Below are 18,143 nucleotides of genomic sequence, written 5' to 3' on the forward strand. Positions count from 1 at the left end.
AACTCACAACAGGCTGAAACATCTCACTGATCCCAGTCGTTCCCTGACTGTGTTAAACGCCTGGCAGCCATTCCAGTCATGTCCTGACCCTCGGCACCCAAGCAGCTTATTGGACCAAATATGGAAACAACCAATTGGATAAAGTGGCGCACGACCCCCTCCCATAAAGTTCACCCAGGGCAAATTTGCACCTGCCACAAAAGCAGCAGCAGCAGCAGCGCAACACCCAAGCACAGACACACTACACTGTTGCAGCCTTGGAATCACGCAGCAGTGAAAGGGGACATGGTTTATGTTACATCAGTAACATCACAGCACAGAGAGCGAGTGTCATTCAGAAACCCTGCAGTGGTGGTTGAAGTTGCTGAGAAATGATATCCTCCCTACACACACCTGTATGTGTACATTTCTGAAATAACCAGATGATCATCTTCAAAAGAAGCCATTCACAACACTCGTATTTAATTCTCAAAGAGTTTATGAGCAGTCACAGAGGCAGCAGCACTGATATACAGTAATGCTGTGTTTATACTATTGGGACCTAACGAGCGGTATACCCCGTACTTCCCCTAGCCATCACCGAACATAGCCTCTAGGGTTGACACAGAACGTCCTGCTTTGTTTTTCCACTGTATTTTCTCTCTGTCGGTCTCTGCTGAGAGGGAGGGGCTGCACCGCTTTCACACACACAGTCAGCTGTCTGTTTACACATGGTGCTTGTAATGTCAATGCTTAAGGTGTGAAGACGTGGACATTTAACCAATCACCGGTAACTGCTCATGCACCCCCTCCCCTGGTGTTCCTGGTACTTGATTTTAGTACTACCTCCTGAGGGGTACTGATATTTAGCTCCCAGAATGCACCTCAAAAGGGCTCTGAGTGTAGTGGAAACAAAATTAGCTCCCAGAATGCACCTCAAAAGGGGGCTGAGTATAGTGGAAACAAATCGCAGAGCCCATGATGAGCGTTACTCAGCGTGACATGTTTCAGTAGGTTCCTATAATGTAAACACCCCTTAAGTGACAGATGGAGTTCATGTTCCCACAGGCTGCAGCAGCCCCTCAGGTGGCATGATACCACAGTGTATAGAGAGAGGCACAGTCAAGTTGGCTTTCATGTAGATTTGCATCATTCTTGTTTTCATGTTTTATTATTGCAACAGTACTGTGGTGCTGATGTGTGTGCTGACATCTTGGAGATCTGTTGTGCACCAGTTTGAACCTACAGTATGTGTCAGCTTGTGATGGTTGTGTGTCACCATATGTACCTTTTATCAGCAATAAACATTACACTATAGATATATTTGCTCAATTTTATCTTTTGCTCTACAGTGAATGAGATGTCCAAATGTCCAACGTGGACATTTTCTTGCCAGTTATTCTTTAAAACTCAAGTGAAGAGAATTAGCTTCATTCTCAATCCTGTTTGAGTAATCCAAGAGATATTCACATACCACAAAATAACACCGCATCCAGTGATTGTTCATCTCATATGGCACTGCTTTACATAATCAATCACATCCTTCAACAACTGGCCGACAGCATATTAATTCCACATAATATTGGTTCTCAGCCATTGATTCTTGATCCACATGTATCAGATGGTGCCGGGGGTTATTTGTGTAAGCCATAGTGGGTTGGCAGAGCTGAGGGATTTGCACTGGGATGTAATTACTACCAGACCAGAGACTATACAGTACTGGCACACAGCGGAGAGCTCAAGACCAGGTATGCCAAGACTAAATGATGGAGATAAGGAAACGGAGGGCAGTGATGGTGGTGATATGTGAGTATAGACTGTAACTATAATGTCTTTCTTGTCTGCTTTTACTGTGAATGGGCTCAAGTTGCTTGCTGGATCTGAATTATTTGTCTGCTCCTGAACTGTTTTGACCCTGTTGTGACCACTTCACCTGTTCCTGACTCTAGTTTGTTTGTTTACCCTGTAGCCACACTTATCTGTATGTTCTGTGTTTAAGTGGTTCATATTACCTGCATTGTATTTACCAGAGCCAGCCATCATTCCTTCCAATACACTTACCTGTGTTCCTGTTTGTCTCTGTATTTACCTGTTCCAGTTCACCTGTGTCTATTTTCTTACCTGTGCTGCTTACTTATCATTGCCATTATACTAGTGTCCCTGTTGCCTGCCTTAGGAATTGTATCTTGGTCATTAGTAGTCCAGTTATTATTATTAGCACTGTTCACTTTTCGCCATAACCTCATTGTCTGTGGTCTATACATCTGGCTCCTTATACTAACTAAATGTGACACATGGCCCCCGCATTGTCTTCCCACAAATGTGACACATGGCCCCCACATTGTGTTACAGCCACACACACACAAATACTGCACTTTTTTGTTTTCAAAGTCATGGTGATCACTGCACTTTGCTCTTTATTTCCTCACACTTGAAGACCCACCCCCACTCCCCTCCCTGCTCGGCTGTCCGGGTTTTGCTCTAACATGTTCCAGAACGTCAAACTAGAACCACATTTTATGAATGAATAAAGGACCTAAAGATAAAAGAGCATGTTATCCTGTTACAGACCACCATTCAATATAAACTGGCACTGGACGAAACAGATACTTTAAAATATCTTTGTCAAATTACCACTGCCCACATTGATGCCACTGACATTCATCACATTAAAGAGTTTGATACTTTTGTTTTGTATGAACTGTGTCCAGATCTCCTTCAGAGAAGTCTGCCACAATCTCGCCATGTTAAGGCCCATGCTCCTTCACGTGACCTATGTCGTCTGTAGTTCCACTTTAAATTATACGTATGTGTACTAATATGTGTTAACCAAAATGTTTATTTCCTCTGAGGACTGGAGTCACACCTCCAGACTTCCTGGAAGTCCTTGTAGCACGAATGGCTCTGATCACTCTGATACTGCACCAGTGGATACTGACTGTCCCCTGCCTTCAGCCGCATGTCACTGGTTTGTCATAAACCAGGACCAAACTCAAATCACACATAACTGACTTGTTTATAAGACAGGAACACAGAGGAATTCACAGGTATTTCTACTTCCAACCTGCAGCAATGGGGAGGATGTGTGTGTGTGTGTGTGTGTGTGTGTGTGTGTGTGTGTGTAGTGGTGTTGGGACTGCTCATTTGTGTTGAACCATGTTTGCACACTTAAAATCCTCGAGTGCCTAAATTGCTTCTGCTGTAGTTACATTACAGTCTTTACAAATTGAAGTACAACCCAGGATACACCCTGTCTGAACAGAACCAAAAACTGGCCTTAAATCTCCACTGTATATCAACATGCCCAGCATCAATAAACACACATCGGTGTGTGTGCATTTCTGTTTGTGTCTCACTTGCAGCAGAGTAGGGTTTGCCTGGGGTCAACTCATTTAAGCCATAGTCACGCAAGGACCCACTTTCTTAAAAAAGTACAGAGTCAGACACACACTTGTATTAATGTGTGCTCAAAAGAAAACACCTGTGTTGTCCTTTCAATGTTTTTATTTATTTATTTACATGAAATACAATCAGTGAAAAGAGCAAGCTCATTTTTCACACAGCAAGTGTCGTTTATTTAAAGTAATTTTTGTAAGATAAAATAATACTTCCTGCTTCTTACAAATGAAAATTATATTACTTTGCTCATTTCAATACATTTAGGAATGTTGATACCGTCTTGCTTGGTTTGGCATGACCAGGAAACAATGGTGGCTAATGCCACTACAATGACTAGACAGGATACTGCTGTACGGATGATATTACTGATTCTGTTTGCCAATTTTAATACTTTCATCTTTTGCTATATTTTTAAGTAAAACTTACATATATTTGCTTTAACGATTGCGTTCATCATTTATGCCTTAGAGGACCACATACGCTGAACAGTTTACTGAAGGAAATCCTGTTTTAAATCCTCAGACAACCAGCTGGTCTTTGTTTCTGGCTGCTGAACTTCGGATGCTTTGGTCCACTTTGTTGTGATTTGTGTGTTAAGTCGGCGCTGGCTGTGTTGTAATAGGGCACTCTAATTGTTTTGACTCTATGTGTCTCTCTGTTTGGGGGTGGCCTTTCGCTGCCTTCGCCTTTCATTAGCCAAGCAGTCTTTCAGCACCAGCCTGCCACTCAAAGCAAACCACCTGCCGCACGTCACAGCAGCAGATTTGACACACAACACCGGGGTAGCTGCTTCCTAACCTGTGCCCACTCACAAGTAAAATATAAACTCAGAGTTTTCCACAAGGGAAAGCTCTGTCACTCTAAAAACACAAATGAAATGTCTGAGATTGTAGCAATCCAAATAAATGCAGGCATGGTGAGTTTTATCTAGAGGTGCTGATTAGTACCAACTGAATTATGCCGTAGTTATAAACATCTAAACAGCTCTGCAGCTGTAAGAGCATACATGCATACTTGCTCCCACACAGAACACACACAGGTTTACAGCAGCATCATTCAGCCTTGATGGTGTTAAGAAAACTAGGTATCCATTTCCTCACATAAAAACACTCTCAGAGAGCTTCCCACACACACACCTCAGGGAAATCCACTGTGCAGTCATGCACTCTTGATACTGGAAGTAAAACAGGAAGGTCGTATTGGTACCAGAGTGTTCTCAGCTTCCTTTTCCTCACCCGCGGATGGCCTCTTCATAAATACCAAAGTGAAATTCAGTGTATAGCATCTCTCTCTAATCACATTTCAGCAGCGAGCAAGGTGAAGTACAGTCCACAGCACAGTTTGTAAAATATACAGTCTTAGCAGCAGCAGAATACTGTTCAAGAGTAACAGTTCATGGTAGCAGCCTGTTTGAGGTTGTGGTGTAGACACATATGGAAAGAATAGAGGAACAAAATAGAAGTGATAAAAGCTGACTTAATTCACAATACAGCATTCTGTGCCATTATTCAATCACTATTTAATAAGTACATGTAGTAAGTTTTCACTGGTGCTCCAATTATTTATCAACTCTGAGATATTTGATGAATGAATTTTTACATGGTCTACTGGATATCTGTGATTGGTGTTGACAGTCTGTTTTATGCAGCACTGCCCCTCTCAAAACCAAAATGAGTGCGTTAGGATTTGTGCTATTGGAGTTTTATGACCATTGGTTGATAAGTGGTGTACAGGGAGTTAGACCTGTCTGCAGTACAAATGACCCCATGGAACGCCATAACACAAGGAATCCTTTTTGTGAACTGTGGTACCACATATCTTTCTATTATTTCCAGTTATAACCATGATCATAGGTGCATTTTTTAATCTATTCCAGAAACAGATAACCTGATACATACATTACAATATGTCCTACGCTCGCACAGTATTTTACAGATGTTCAGCCCCAGAGTTGGAACAGAATTAGGCAAAAAAGCTTTTAAATGTGCTGCTCCGTCTTCCTGGGATAATGTACAGAAGGACCTAAATGATCAGAACTGATTCGGGCAATTTAGGTCAATTAAAAGACAGAGAAAACAGTAATATCAGCCAATGTGATTGTTCATCGTTTTAAAGTTGTACTTGCTTATGCATTTAAACTTTATTTGTCCATGACTTGTTTTTTATCATATAAAAACTGGATGTTTTGTTAACTGTAGTGTGTGTGTTTATCTGTATTTGTTAGGATCGCTCGACACAATTATGAGCGAGCAGAAATGAACAGACCCAGGCGGCTGGCTTCGGTGCAATAGGTGGGTTTATTTGCAGTGCTACAACAACGGTGCAATACTTATATGCAAAAAATAGAATGAATGAATATCACCGGGTGATGACCAACATTAGTGGAGGGGTTATTGTCCATGGAGTGATGTGGTTGGGCTGCGAGGGTAGGTGACACTCCTGGGCTGGTCAAGGTGAAGATCCGGTTGACTGAAGAAGTAACAGAGAGTGAATGAATGAGGAGACTGTGCATCGACCTGTGAAGGTGGTTGGTGGAGCTGAGGAAGCCAAGGTCCAGAGGAGAGGTCCAGGTAAAACAACAGGAGACGCTAGGACTAATAACATATGTGGAAACAGGAGACAAATAGTACAATACGTAATGTAAGGAAGGCTAACGACATAGAAAGAACCAGCAAGGGAGTGAAGGTAAAGCCGAGTATAAATAGGGAGTGACAAAGGAGGCGCAGCTGAAGAGTGTCAGAAAATCAGGACAGGTGTGTTCAATCAAGAGAATCAGTAAGAAGGAGCAGACTAGACCGAGAAAGAGAGAAGAGAGGAAGGTGCAGCCGGGCAAACCTGACAGTATTGTTTATGCCTACTGTTGTAACCTTTGTTGCCCTCTTGATAAAGCAGTGTTAATCTCACTGAGGCTTCATGAATCTGAGCGAAAGTCATTCAAGGATCCTATACAAAATTTCTATATTGTATCGTATTGTATTGTAAACCTCACCTGCATCCCTCAGGTGATATATAAAGGGAAGTGGATCTTATTAAAAATAAGGATTAAAACTGGATGCCAATAAACTGTGGATGATGCTATATGAGGAACATCTCCATAAAATGTTTAGTGTTTATTGACTGAGCCTTGTGCAGAAAGTAAGAAAATGGATATTGGCTATTATGAGATGATTTAAACACCTTGCACACGTGTGCTGCAGATCTTTGTGAAATCTAACACAAGACAATTTGATGGGCTTAGGTTGGATTTTTGGCTTTTTGTTTGGTTCTGGCTCTGATGGTACCCACTGTGGGAATGAGCCACTGAGCAGTCTGACCCAGGGTAAGAGAGATGCTTGGCAGCTGGAGAATGAATCACCAGTGCCGTGTGAATCACATCCGTTGCCGTTTCCCTTTCTATTACTGTTTACATCCACAGCATGTGTCCTCCATCTTACTGGAACAAGAGTTGGACAAACACAAGGAGACAATGACAGATCAGGAGACTATTAGGAAGAAGTAGTTTTGCTTCCCACAAAGAGGTTTAACAGCTGTCCCCATTTGTGCAAAGACGAGATGAATCAACAGAGGGGAATCCTCCCAAAAGCATCCTCTAATGATGTCTCAGATCAGTAAACAGTTTCAATGATAGTGAGAGACTTTGACATTTAATTCATTGTAAATAAATTCAGTCTGTTGCTTATACTATTACAGCTCACTTAGTAATTTCAAACAAATGCTGTATGTTTATAATCAATAGTTTCAAAGTTTTAGACCCTGTAGATGCCTGCATACAGATGCGTCTTGCATGTTTTGTGATTGTAATTAAATGCAATTAGAGAGAAATCTGCTTCTGCATGTTCTCCCTGTGCCTGTGTGGGTTCTCTCCGGGTATCCCGGCTTCCTCCCACGGTCCGAAGACATGCAGGTTAGGTTGATTGGTGACTCTAAATTAAATTAAAATAAAAAACATGTGCCAAGTTTAGCATGCACATCGTCAGTTGGGTGCCAACCGATGATTCGCTGTGGCGACCCCTAACGGGAGCAGCCAAATGTAAAAGAAGAGAGAAATCTGCTTCTGGGATTCTTTAAAAAATAACATTTTTAAGAGGGGAAAGCTGAAAGAAAGGAGGTGAGACACATTGCTCCAGTTCACATGGAAGCAAGAAGTTGACCTTCACGTCTTACACCCTTCCTCTCTGCACCCACACCCATTCAGTTAAATTAAATTATCCCCTATTGCAGGAGGAGTATGCAACAGTGGTGAAGTGGTGGTTTGGATAGATGGATGTATGTAAGGCCTGTGGTCGAGCATACAGAGTATCACATTCTGCTATTTTCATTTGGCTCTTTATTGCTCCCAGTTGTAGAGTAAAATAAAATGGAGCCTGAAAGAATAACAGGGGGGTGGTAATCGGCCAATCCTGCACTTTGTTCCTTATTGTTCCTCATTGTTTGTGAGAAATGTCACAGTAGCTAAATCAAGCTGAGCCACATGAGAAACAGACAGAGCACATGGATGATGGAAGGGTGTGTGTGTGTGTGTGTGTGTGTGTGTGTGTGTGTGAGTCTTTTGGTGAAACCAAAGATGATTTAGATGCAGGGAGTATATTGGGATGCATTTGATATCATTCACCAGTGAGTGGTTGCTCTACAAGTTTTGAGAGAAGAAGAAAGAGTGAGAGAAGAGAGAGTGAGAGAAGGAGGCTGGATTTTAACACATACACACATAGCAGTGAAAATGTTGGAGATATTGCTTTGCTCAGGTTACTGCATTTGTCAGAAAGGTTGAATATGCCTCAGTGTATACATGTGAGCCTGGTATTACTCACATGGTGGGGACCAAAAGCCAATGCAAAGTCCCAAAGGGACAAATGTTTGTGTGTGTGAGCTTATACACAGAACAGTGATGGTAGCTATGGGTCATTCTCCAGTTGTTGCTTAAAACCTCTCATGTACAGACTGATGAAAGCTGCTGGATCTGGGCTGCACTCCATGTGTGTGCCTCTCTCAAACTCAGGTTTTTGACATTCTCACACACATACATAAACACACTTAAGCCATCTTCTTATACGTATCAACTCAGACAGTGGCTGGTGAATCCTTGTCCAGAGTCATTGCACACAACAGGAGACTGTTCATGCCAGACACATTCTCACTTGGAAATACTCCCTTTGGTTTATACGAGGGGTGGCACCTGGGTGCAGCGTGCAGGAGGCAGGATGATCTTGCTGTTCCTTGAATTTGTCTGATCATTTTGCCGTCAGCTCTTAACAAGAAAAGCTTTCACACCTTGTTGTCTTTCTAGTTAGATTCACTGGTGTCTTTATGTTTAATGACCTTTCTTCTTCACCCTCGGATGTTTGTATTCTTATGGTTTTGTGCCAGTCGCATGAAGAAACGTCATCAACAGCTAGATCAGTGTGAATTCTCCAGACAATAACCTGCTCTTTTCACACATGGGCTCAATCGGACATTACACAGACTTTATAACTAGAGAGCAGTCGGGGTAAAGTCTCTGTAATGTCCAGTCCAACTGATTCAGACATTTGCGTTCTCACGTGGGGTGAGGTTGTAGTGCACAGATAAGTTCAGGGTTGTAGTGTACTGGGCTGGCCGGTGGCTTCTGGTCAAATTTCAAACAGCATGCCTCACACAGATAGACACAGCTCTACATGTACACACAGCTGTCCACAGTTTAAACGCAGTTCAGTATGTATCAGTATTATCACTCTTTGTATTCATGACAGCTGAGCGTGGGTGAGCTTTAACATGTCCAGCGCTGTTTGTGCATCTCACAGTGAAATCTGTGCACAGGATGTAGTTTTCTCTCCTAACTGTCTGACACTTGTGGAGGTTCATCTTTCTTTCGTGGGGGTTTTTTTCATCACCTGTCACAGTGATGGACGAGCTCCTTGTGTAGTACTTGTCCTTCCATCCCCCCCCCCATCTATCTCTTTCTTTTTTGCCATCTGTTGACTTGCTTTTTGAGATTTCCTCAATCCCCTCTGTCTGCTCCTTTGGCATCAGCCCATCTTTAAAGGGTTTTCAGATAGGATGCAGTATGCGCTGCGCTCGCCACAGGAGTTGGGTGCAACAAAGGGGAGGAGGGCACACATTTTCTTTGTGGTCTGTCAGGTTCTCTGCAATTGGACACATCAAAGTGTTGTCACAGAGCGCTGCACCCAAGTTCAATGTTTTTTAACTTCAGCGCAGTGCACAGGGACAGCGCGCACGACCTTACGCTGTGCTCAGCTCGGTTCTTGTGCTGCACAACACATAAAAATGAATGGATTTGATAGCTGAGCGCAGCGCCCACCGCATCCTATCTGAAAGCCCTTTATGTTGCATAAGCTGACTGATCATTCTGGGAAATGTAGTCTTGTTTTATCTTCGAGTTGTTTAACCTTCTTGATAACATTTGACCTCTAGAAAGAAAGAGATAAACTCTTGCCTTTGTGGTATAAGCATGATCCTCCAGTCTCTTTTAGTCTCTCCAATGTTCACACTGCCTCTGTTTTGTGCACTCATGTTATTTTGTGACCTTAGTATGACACCAGAACTCAAGACTGACACCTAAGTCATGTTCTGTTCCTTTGTATGCGTTGTATATGTTCACTGCTCTCTCCTGAATTACATCCACACACACATACTGTGCTGTAAACTCGGGTCTTTTGTGCTGCTGTTTTTTCCATTAATTCCTCCACTCAATCCTGCCCTACATCAGCTTGTCATCGTCCTCCTGCAATCCTCCTCAACTCTGCTGTTAAGGACAAATCACACTCCCACATTTCAGCCGTTCTGACGCCTGCTCCACCAGAGTTTGGCGACCAACTTGCTGACAACTCCTTTTATGTCTCAAATAAAGGTAGACACGGACCCTGGTGACCCATATCTTACATCCCTGCTTGAGGAGGCACTTCTGTCCTTGTTGGACAAGGATTTTTCATCCCTTCTAATCCCTTCATCTTTCTCTTGTCTCTGCCATCTTTTCTCCTGAAGTCTTTTGTCATTTTGAAGTGCAGTAAATCTCATCCCTCTCATTCTTCTACCCCCGCATCTTTCCTCCTCCTCCCTCCACCCCCTTACACATTCCTCTCTCTCCCTTGAGGAGAAGTAGTAGAGGCCATCGTGGAATATGGACAGTATTAATATAAATGCTGTGGCTGGCAGACTGTGTGTGTTAGCTGGCATCTGTGCTTGAGGTTTGAAGGTGTTAAATGACTAAACTTGTTCAAACATACATTTTAAATAGGAGTCAGTATGTGCACAGCTGTACTTACAGTTCAGTGCTACAAAAGGCAGCTGGGAGCTTAAAATGGAAAATTGAATTAGATAAAGGGCAAAGTAAAACTTTCTAGTTCAGTGGCACTCTCTAAACTGGGCTAATTCTTTACTAAAGCAGCCAAAACTTAATTAACATTAGGTTATTTATTTTTTCCTTAATTTCCAAAGTGACTAACATCTTATTGCTGTAGCATGAAGGAGGGAAAGAAGGATGAAAGTGGGTGAGGCAGACATGAGGAGGAGGTGGAGGAGCATGACTGAACTCTCTTTGAAAGGCCTGGCAGAATCAGGAAGTGATTAGACCACTACAATAACCCCAATAATGACAATAGGAAAAACATGTCTGCAGCCACAACCACTTAGCATCACAGCCTGTATCCCCTTTCCTGTAGGAAGATGGACGCGTAGAAAGAAAGACAAGTAAGACATTACCTATATGAAGGTTTGGAGAAGCAAGCTGAAGGTTTAGTTACTGTTGCTATAGCTGTTACAATGGTGGCAGATTAATGTTTTGAAATTCGAACTCATTTTTAAAACAATGCATCTCTGATAAACCAGGCTTCTCAGTTCTGGTTGGAAGTCAGTTTATTTAATTATGTTATTGTATTTTATTTTTGACAGTTTAAAAAAAACTCTTTAAATGCAGAGCATCACTCTCACACTATACTCTGCTTCAGTATTAGGTGAAATCCAGAGAACAGATATGCCTACTCCCAGAGGGAGGGGTGGACAATCGTTCTGTGCCTGAGCAGAAACCTGTGTGTTGTTTGTATAGCCCATTGCACCATCTTGGTAAACAATACTTCTGTTATATTACCAGGCAGACAGTGACACAAACCAGCGGTGGTGTAGAAATGATTCATGGTCTTGCAGCAGCATGAAGCCTGAGAATCAAAGCTGGCCACATCATCCTCTGGTTCCTCTACAGCCCTCCTGCTATTTCTCACTGCTCCTTGTACCAGACTTCTCCATCAACAGCCGAAATTGTTTTACAGGAAAGGTGGTGGTACCGGCTGCATCACCACAGGATCAGAGGAAGGTGGCTGGATGAAGCCCAGGCAGTGAGGAGTGGGTCCAGTGAACCTGGGCCTCAGCCACAGTGAGGGGCGAGTCAGACTGAAACAGGCCTGAAGGCCCAGTTCGTTCTGCCTGAAATAAAAGCATACAGTACATTTAGTTCTGAGTGTGACGGGATCTTTGTTGTCATTTTGCTTTAATCTCTAGCACTAGAATCTGCGCTCACGTCACTCACACACAGACATTTTAGCATGGTGCCAGCTCACACAGATGTAATGCCAGGCAAAACACGACCACTAGCAGTAAAACAGCAAGTGATGCTCGGTTGTCCTCTACTCATCCCTGCAGTGCTGATTTGGGGAATTTATTGCTCTGTCTGTATGTTTTTGCAGGGCCTCCAGGAAAGCGTGGAAGGATGGGAAGACGAGGGGAACCTGGTAAGTGATGGTTACCCCCTGCTTTGTTTGCTTATTTCTTATTTCTCTTGTTTCCTGGAAGACACACACTTTCTTAATCTCTCTCACTCTCTTATTCTTTTCCACACTGTCCCTCTTTTTCCTGGGTGACTGGATATGTTCGAGGGTAGGCAAAAGCAGTGACCCATGAGTCAGGCCAGCAGATTATGGTCTGCAGTTGGTCCTTCTCCCTGTCATTCCCTATTTGCGGCGGCATAGCACTAACCTCGGCCATATGCTTGCACTAACTTTGCCCAGATGTCAGCCGTTCGCGCTGAGCAGTAGCAGCTGCAGTAGTATGGGACTAATGAGATTCTTTGTTGCCAACCCACCATTATTGTGCTGCTTTCGATCCAGACCACAAAACACTCATTGAGGAACCAAAACAGCGTAGAGACATAACTCTTATTACGCGAAAGGTCATCATGACAGACAGAACAGATGTCCTACAAGTCTGAGTGATTATGAGTTTAAATGTTTGTTTTTTTAAGTCTTGACTCCACCACAATTTTAGTTTTATTTAAATCGGCAGGATAGGTGTCACATGGGAAAATTTCCTGGTTGTGATTCAGAGTTGTGGAGATGTAGTAGACGAGGTCACCTGCTCCTGTGAAAATGTTGACTAAGTGATAAAGGACCGTGCTTTACTGCTCCACTTAGCACACCAAATCTTCTGAAGTAACCTCATCCTTTCACAAGGATGAGTATCTTTGAAATTTGTTTTTGCAAATTTGACTTTCTGGGCTCAGTCCATTCATGGGATTTGTTAATAAATTCCCATGTTGTGTTGACTCTCCATTTACCTCTTAAACAATATATACATTGCAGAAATCCTTATGAGTTTTGCAGTTCCATTGGGCGATCAACAGGACAACTAAATAACAATGTTTTTCATCCATTTGGTGTTTTGCAGGGAGATTATCTCGCCATTTAGCTTTCAACTCAGCCTGGGTGCTCATTCCCTGCTCACTGTTTGTTGTAGGATGGCTCGTATCAAACAGGGCGATGTGGTTCTGTTTTCTCTCTTGTTCTGTTTTGGGTCCTCACGTTGCAGTCTGGGTTACAGTGCGGGGGTAGGTGGCATGTACACTCTTCTAGCTGATGACTCTGGGACAACTTTTTACAAGACCAGAAGAGATTTTCCTTCTCTCAGAAAACAGATGATGAGAGTACAGAGGATAAACAGAAACCTGACTAAAAGGAAAGAGAGCAGACAGCATCTGAAAATCCGCTCTCACTGTCGCCTTGTCTCCTCCATCAACTCGCTTTTTTTTTTTCCTGTTTGGTCATTTACTTGGTTTTCTCTTCTGTTTACTTCTTTCTTTCTCTCTCACTCCCTGTTTCTTTTTTCTCATTAGTCTCCACACACACCTGTCTCAAGTTGAGCGGATAAGGCTGCTCTGACATAGCTCTTGGTTTGTTTACCTAACTGTCTGGCCTAGGCAGTCTTTGTTGGAGTGTCTAGACTCAACTAAACCTGTTTCATAAACCCCAGCACCTCGCTCCTCTTGTCCCTCACACCTCAACGTTTTCATCTGTTTTTCTATTTGCCTTGTCCCCAAAACACCCTTTCCCTTGAATTAAACAGCAAATTTCAAGGCTTGCGCAGATTCTGGTCACATTAGGACATTCTGTGTTTAAATAGTAACAAAACACCCTAATTATCCGACTTTCACCCCAGAGGGAGTCTGCTTTCAATCTTGCAGAGTTTATGTAGTTGTTTAGTGTTGCATCAGGTGCCGATGATCTGTGTTGTAGCAGAGCTGCAGCAGTAGCGTCGCTCCAATTCGTGCCATAGGCGGTAACTGTGTTAACAGTTACATAAATCTGCGTCAAGTTTAATCAGATAAATATGAACCAGTCACTAATACAAAGTCGTTTAATGGCAAAACTGTATATTCACGCTGTGGGGGTTTGGGTGGTTTATTGGTCTCATGGCCTTGCATGATGTTTTTTTTAAAAAGAATATACCCATTAAAACCAAGACCACACAGAACTGACAACTCCTTTGGGGTCCTTTGATCATTACTGTTGTTCTTGGTTAGGCAAAGCATGAAAAGCAGGAACTACTTTCTGGTGCTGAGGCTCAGTGTTTTTATACTGTACAGGGATGCACAGATTGCCAGAGCACCCCGACCTTTCTACTCCGCTCGTCCGCCATCTAATGCACCCATATCTGTTTATGCAACAAAGACCTGACATGACTTCATATTCCTAATTCAAAACACAACCTGTTATCCACAAGTCTGTTTAGCATAACGGGTTCACCACAGACTCCACTGGCAGCAGCTCTAATGAGCTTGTTCTGTTTAGGTTGTTAATTATATTCATCATCTAACAAACCACATTGCATGGCAGTGTTTTTTTTTTTGTTGTGTACCACTGTTCCATAGAATTGGTTGCTCTACAAAGCGGAGGTTACCATAACTCACACTTCTGTGCTTCACGTGTCGTTCAAGACGTATAGATCTTCTTTTCTAATCTCTGATTTCTCGTTTTCTGTTGCAGGACCTCCGGTAAGTACATCTCATCCAGGTAGTATCAAAATCAACTTACTGTACAGTAGAAGTTACTGCATGCAAAACTCTTACAGAACTTGCTTTGTCATTAAAACATTATCTGACATGTACACACACTGTAGTGTACATTATCCCTCACAGTGCATTGTACACTGCTGTTCAAGCTAAAGATAATCTTTTCTTCCATGGCAGTAAAACACACAGACACACAAACTGTCACAGACTCGCTCACACATGTGGAGACACAATAGACAGACCACCTATAGAGGAAGTGTGTGTGAGTGGTTGTGTGTGTCATGGTGGAGTTATCATCCTCTGTGGGACTATAACTTATGATGATGCTTTCTCTCTCACACACACATAGATAAAATACACTCAAACACACAGACATAAGGACATGTGTTAGAAACAACTGCTGTTGTTACCTACGTGGAAGAGTTATTTCTATCTTTATTTTTAATTTTTTGATTAAAATTATTTGGTCACATGTGACACAGATCAGACAGGAGAAGGTAGAAACACCCTGTGTCTGGCTGACACTTTAAAAACCCAGGGAAGGGTATTATTGAAGGAAACTGGATGTGCTGGTTTACACTGTGTATGAAACCGTGTATACTTTCTTTTTACCAAACACATCCAAAATCCTACCTGCAGCCCATGAAGGCAATGACAGAGTGTGGTAGTGCAGAGTCACCTGCTACTCTCCAGACTAGTAGTCTGTCAGTACAACTTGTCTGAGTCAAGTATATTGGCTGGAAACTGTCAAAAATAAAGTTTGCTTTCTAATTATTTTAATGCAGGTTGCTTTAAAAAAAAAAGGAAATTCAATCAGGTATCAGATAAGATGTGAAAAGCTCATTCATCCCAGCTCTAAACTCTTTAATATAAATGAACCATAACCCTGTAACATCGTTATCATTTCCCAGTGGAATAAAGTGTATAAAGTCACAACATGATGACCGTTGTGTGTAGACAGCATGTTGTGTGCAGCTGTATTCTGATGCTTCATGCTGTAATCTCTAACCTCGCCAGGGCAAGTCTGGACGGGATGGATACCCGGTAAATTTGATTTGTTATTTATCCTGTCACTCTTCAGTTCACCCAGTTGTGTGTCTGCTCTCCTTTCATTTGCTTTTCTATGGGTGTATTCTAACTTTTCCCACAGCTTTCTCAGGCATTTGTTTCTTTCTTTGTTGCTCTTTTTGAAGAAATTATCTGCATTCGAATTGTTGCCTGTTTCCTGCAATTTTCAGCACTTGCTCTTCATCAGTGATATATCCTGCCCTATGACTAGGACTCAAATTCAAAGGGAGTCATGTTTAAACACAAGCAGACATACTGTGGAGCTCTCAGAGTGGTAAGATGAGATGAACGTTTTTTATTTTTCATTGGCAGTTTGAAACATTACAACATACTGACTCACAGCAGAAAACAGTGACATAAAACAGCACCCACATACTATAAATGAGACAACATGAAGAGCATTGATCTTTCAGGGGCACTCTGTGAAGATATCATCAGTAAACACAGACCACAGGGGTTTAAACCATACCAATGAAAATGTGAAACATTCATCCACAAGGCACACATCATGCCCTTCAACTTTTCAATGAGGTTTAATAATGTTTGAATAGTATAACTGTGTACATCCATAACTACTGAATCCAAAACAGATTGCTGGTTCCCACAAATCTGAGACCCACTTCTGGTGGTATTCAGAGACAGAGTGGCCTCTAACGGCCAGTTAGACTTGTGACTCCTATACTCAGGAACTGAGATACAACAGCTCATGGCTCCGCTGCTGATTTGCGGTTTAGCCTTCATCAGGTTCTTTTCATCTAGTACAGACACGTGCTCATTATTCAAGAAGTCGAGCTGAAGGAGCAGCTGGATGTATGCATAGTGGTACACCGAGTGTGTTGCTGTTCTGTGAGACACCCTGTCCCACTATCGTGTGACCCCACCCTCTGGTTGCCATAGTGAGTGCAGTAGACGCCACGATGTTGCGTTCCACGATGTTTCAATGTTTGTATGAATGTATTTGTCTCATGGGGGGAATTTTGGGAAGTGCATTCCCCATGAGGCTCCGTCCCAGTCAGATCCCCAGTCTGCCTGGCACTGCGCAGCCCTCCTGACGGGAAATGCCTGCTGCTAATCACATACAGGTGGACGGAACGCACAGAGCAGTGTGTGTACACTTGTGTTTGTTTGTCTGTAACTTCATTCATCTTCGTCACTGTCTTTAGTAGAAATTCCAACAGTTTGCTACTTTATAATGTTGTTTTTGCTTAATCAAATGATTTAATGTATCAGCGTATCACCATCCCCACTCTAGTTCGGATAATGAAAGACAATATTACAGCCGGGGAAGCTGTGTTTTTAAGAGGCAACTACCTGTCATGGTGCGCATGTATGGGTATGATGTCTTGGGAAGCTGTGTGTGTGTGAAGTTCCAGTGAAACAGTAGATTAATTATGTTTGCAGTGAACACAGACAGCGCGTTATTTCATTTAGCAGCAGCAGAGATGATCAACTTTCAAACGAAGCTTAAAAAGGGGGGTTTCTTCCTGTTGGGTAGCAATGTTTGTGTGTCTGTGTGCAGATGTGTGTGAACTCCTTCCAGCCACCCATAGTTTATGTACATCTCTGTAACAAAGGCCAGAGCTGTGTAAGTGGTCGCAGGTCTTTGTGTTTATGCGAGTGTGAGATACGTTTTCACACACATGGACAGCTCACATGGAGACAGCATGAATCGGCACAGATGAATCTAAATCAGTTTCTGGAGAGCTTTTTGGTGCTTATTTTGTTGTTGCCAGTGAGAATTCTTTCCTTAGTTTTTCATTGTTAAACCAAACAACTAGATTGCTTTCCAGCTCTTCACTTTCCTGTGTTCTCATGCCTCCTCTCGCCATTATTATGTCTCTATGGCTTATATAGAGTTCACGTTCTTAACCCTCAAAAGGCATGGGTCTTAATTCAGTAATTGTACATATTAACACATTATTCAACAGTATGAGCGATGGGCAGTTGTCCTATATGCTGTGTGCATGTATGTCAGCATGTGAATGTACATGAGCTGCATTTTATTTGCTTGGTACACACATGTCTTCCAGACTTAAAGTTCATCAGACTAATACATGCAGCAGCTCACTTCCTTTGAAGCATCAATAATATGGTAAACAGTGTTAATGACATGCGGTTTGCATGTGTCTCAAGCATAACACTTTGATAGCTGACTGTGTGTTTGCGCGTGCTGATGTATGTTTTCTTTCCTCGTGTAACCCCTTTTACTTCTTCCGCTCATAAATCACAGGCAAGCGGTTTGAATTTCAGAAGAGAGGCTTCCCGCTGTCAAACAGTCAAAGTCACACAGATTGACAAAACAGTGCAGAGGGGCAAACAAACGCCTACACACACCAGTTGGCTCTCATTCATATGCACAGTCAACAGCGTGCCCAGTCACTGGCGTGTTTACATAAGAGTGCCAGTCTGTGACAGACAGTGGATCTCA

General features: G+C 42.5%; 1 protein-coding gene across 5 annotated transcripts in view; it reads left to right on the forward strand.

Moving 5' to 3' along the window:
* The window catches only part of col23a1a (collagen type XXIII alpha 1 chain a), a 114,754-nt gene that overhangs the window by 71,731 nt on the left and 24,880 nt on the right, over window positions 1-18,143 (forward strand). For 4 of the 5 annotated variants that reach the window (XM_020622561.1, XM_020622562.1, XM_020622565.1 and 1 more), the window contains exons 3-5: window positions 12,051-12,095; window positions 14,622-14,629; window positions 15,665-15,691. In XM_020622561.1, the coding sequence (XP_020478217.1) occupies window positions 12,051-12,095; window positions 14,622-14,629; window positions 15,665-15,691 (80 nt within the window). The remainder of the gene's footprint in view (window positions 1-12,050; window positions 12,096-14,621; window positions 14,630-15,664; window positions 15,692-18,143) is intronic. The other variant, XM_020622563.1, reaches the window with a different exon arrangement.

The sequence above is a fragment of the Monopterus albus genome, unplaced genomic scaffold (genome assembly GCF_001952655.1).
Source record: "Monopterus albus unplaced genomic scaffold, M_albus_1.0 scaffold282.1, whole genome shotgun sequence".
In the NCBI taxonomy this organism is placed as follows: Eukaryota; Metazoa; Chordata; class Actinopteri; order Synbranchiformes; family Synbranchidae; genus Monopterus; species Monopterus albus.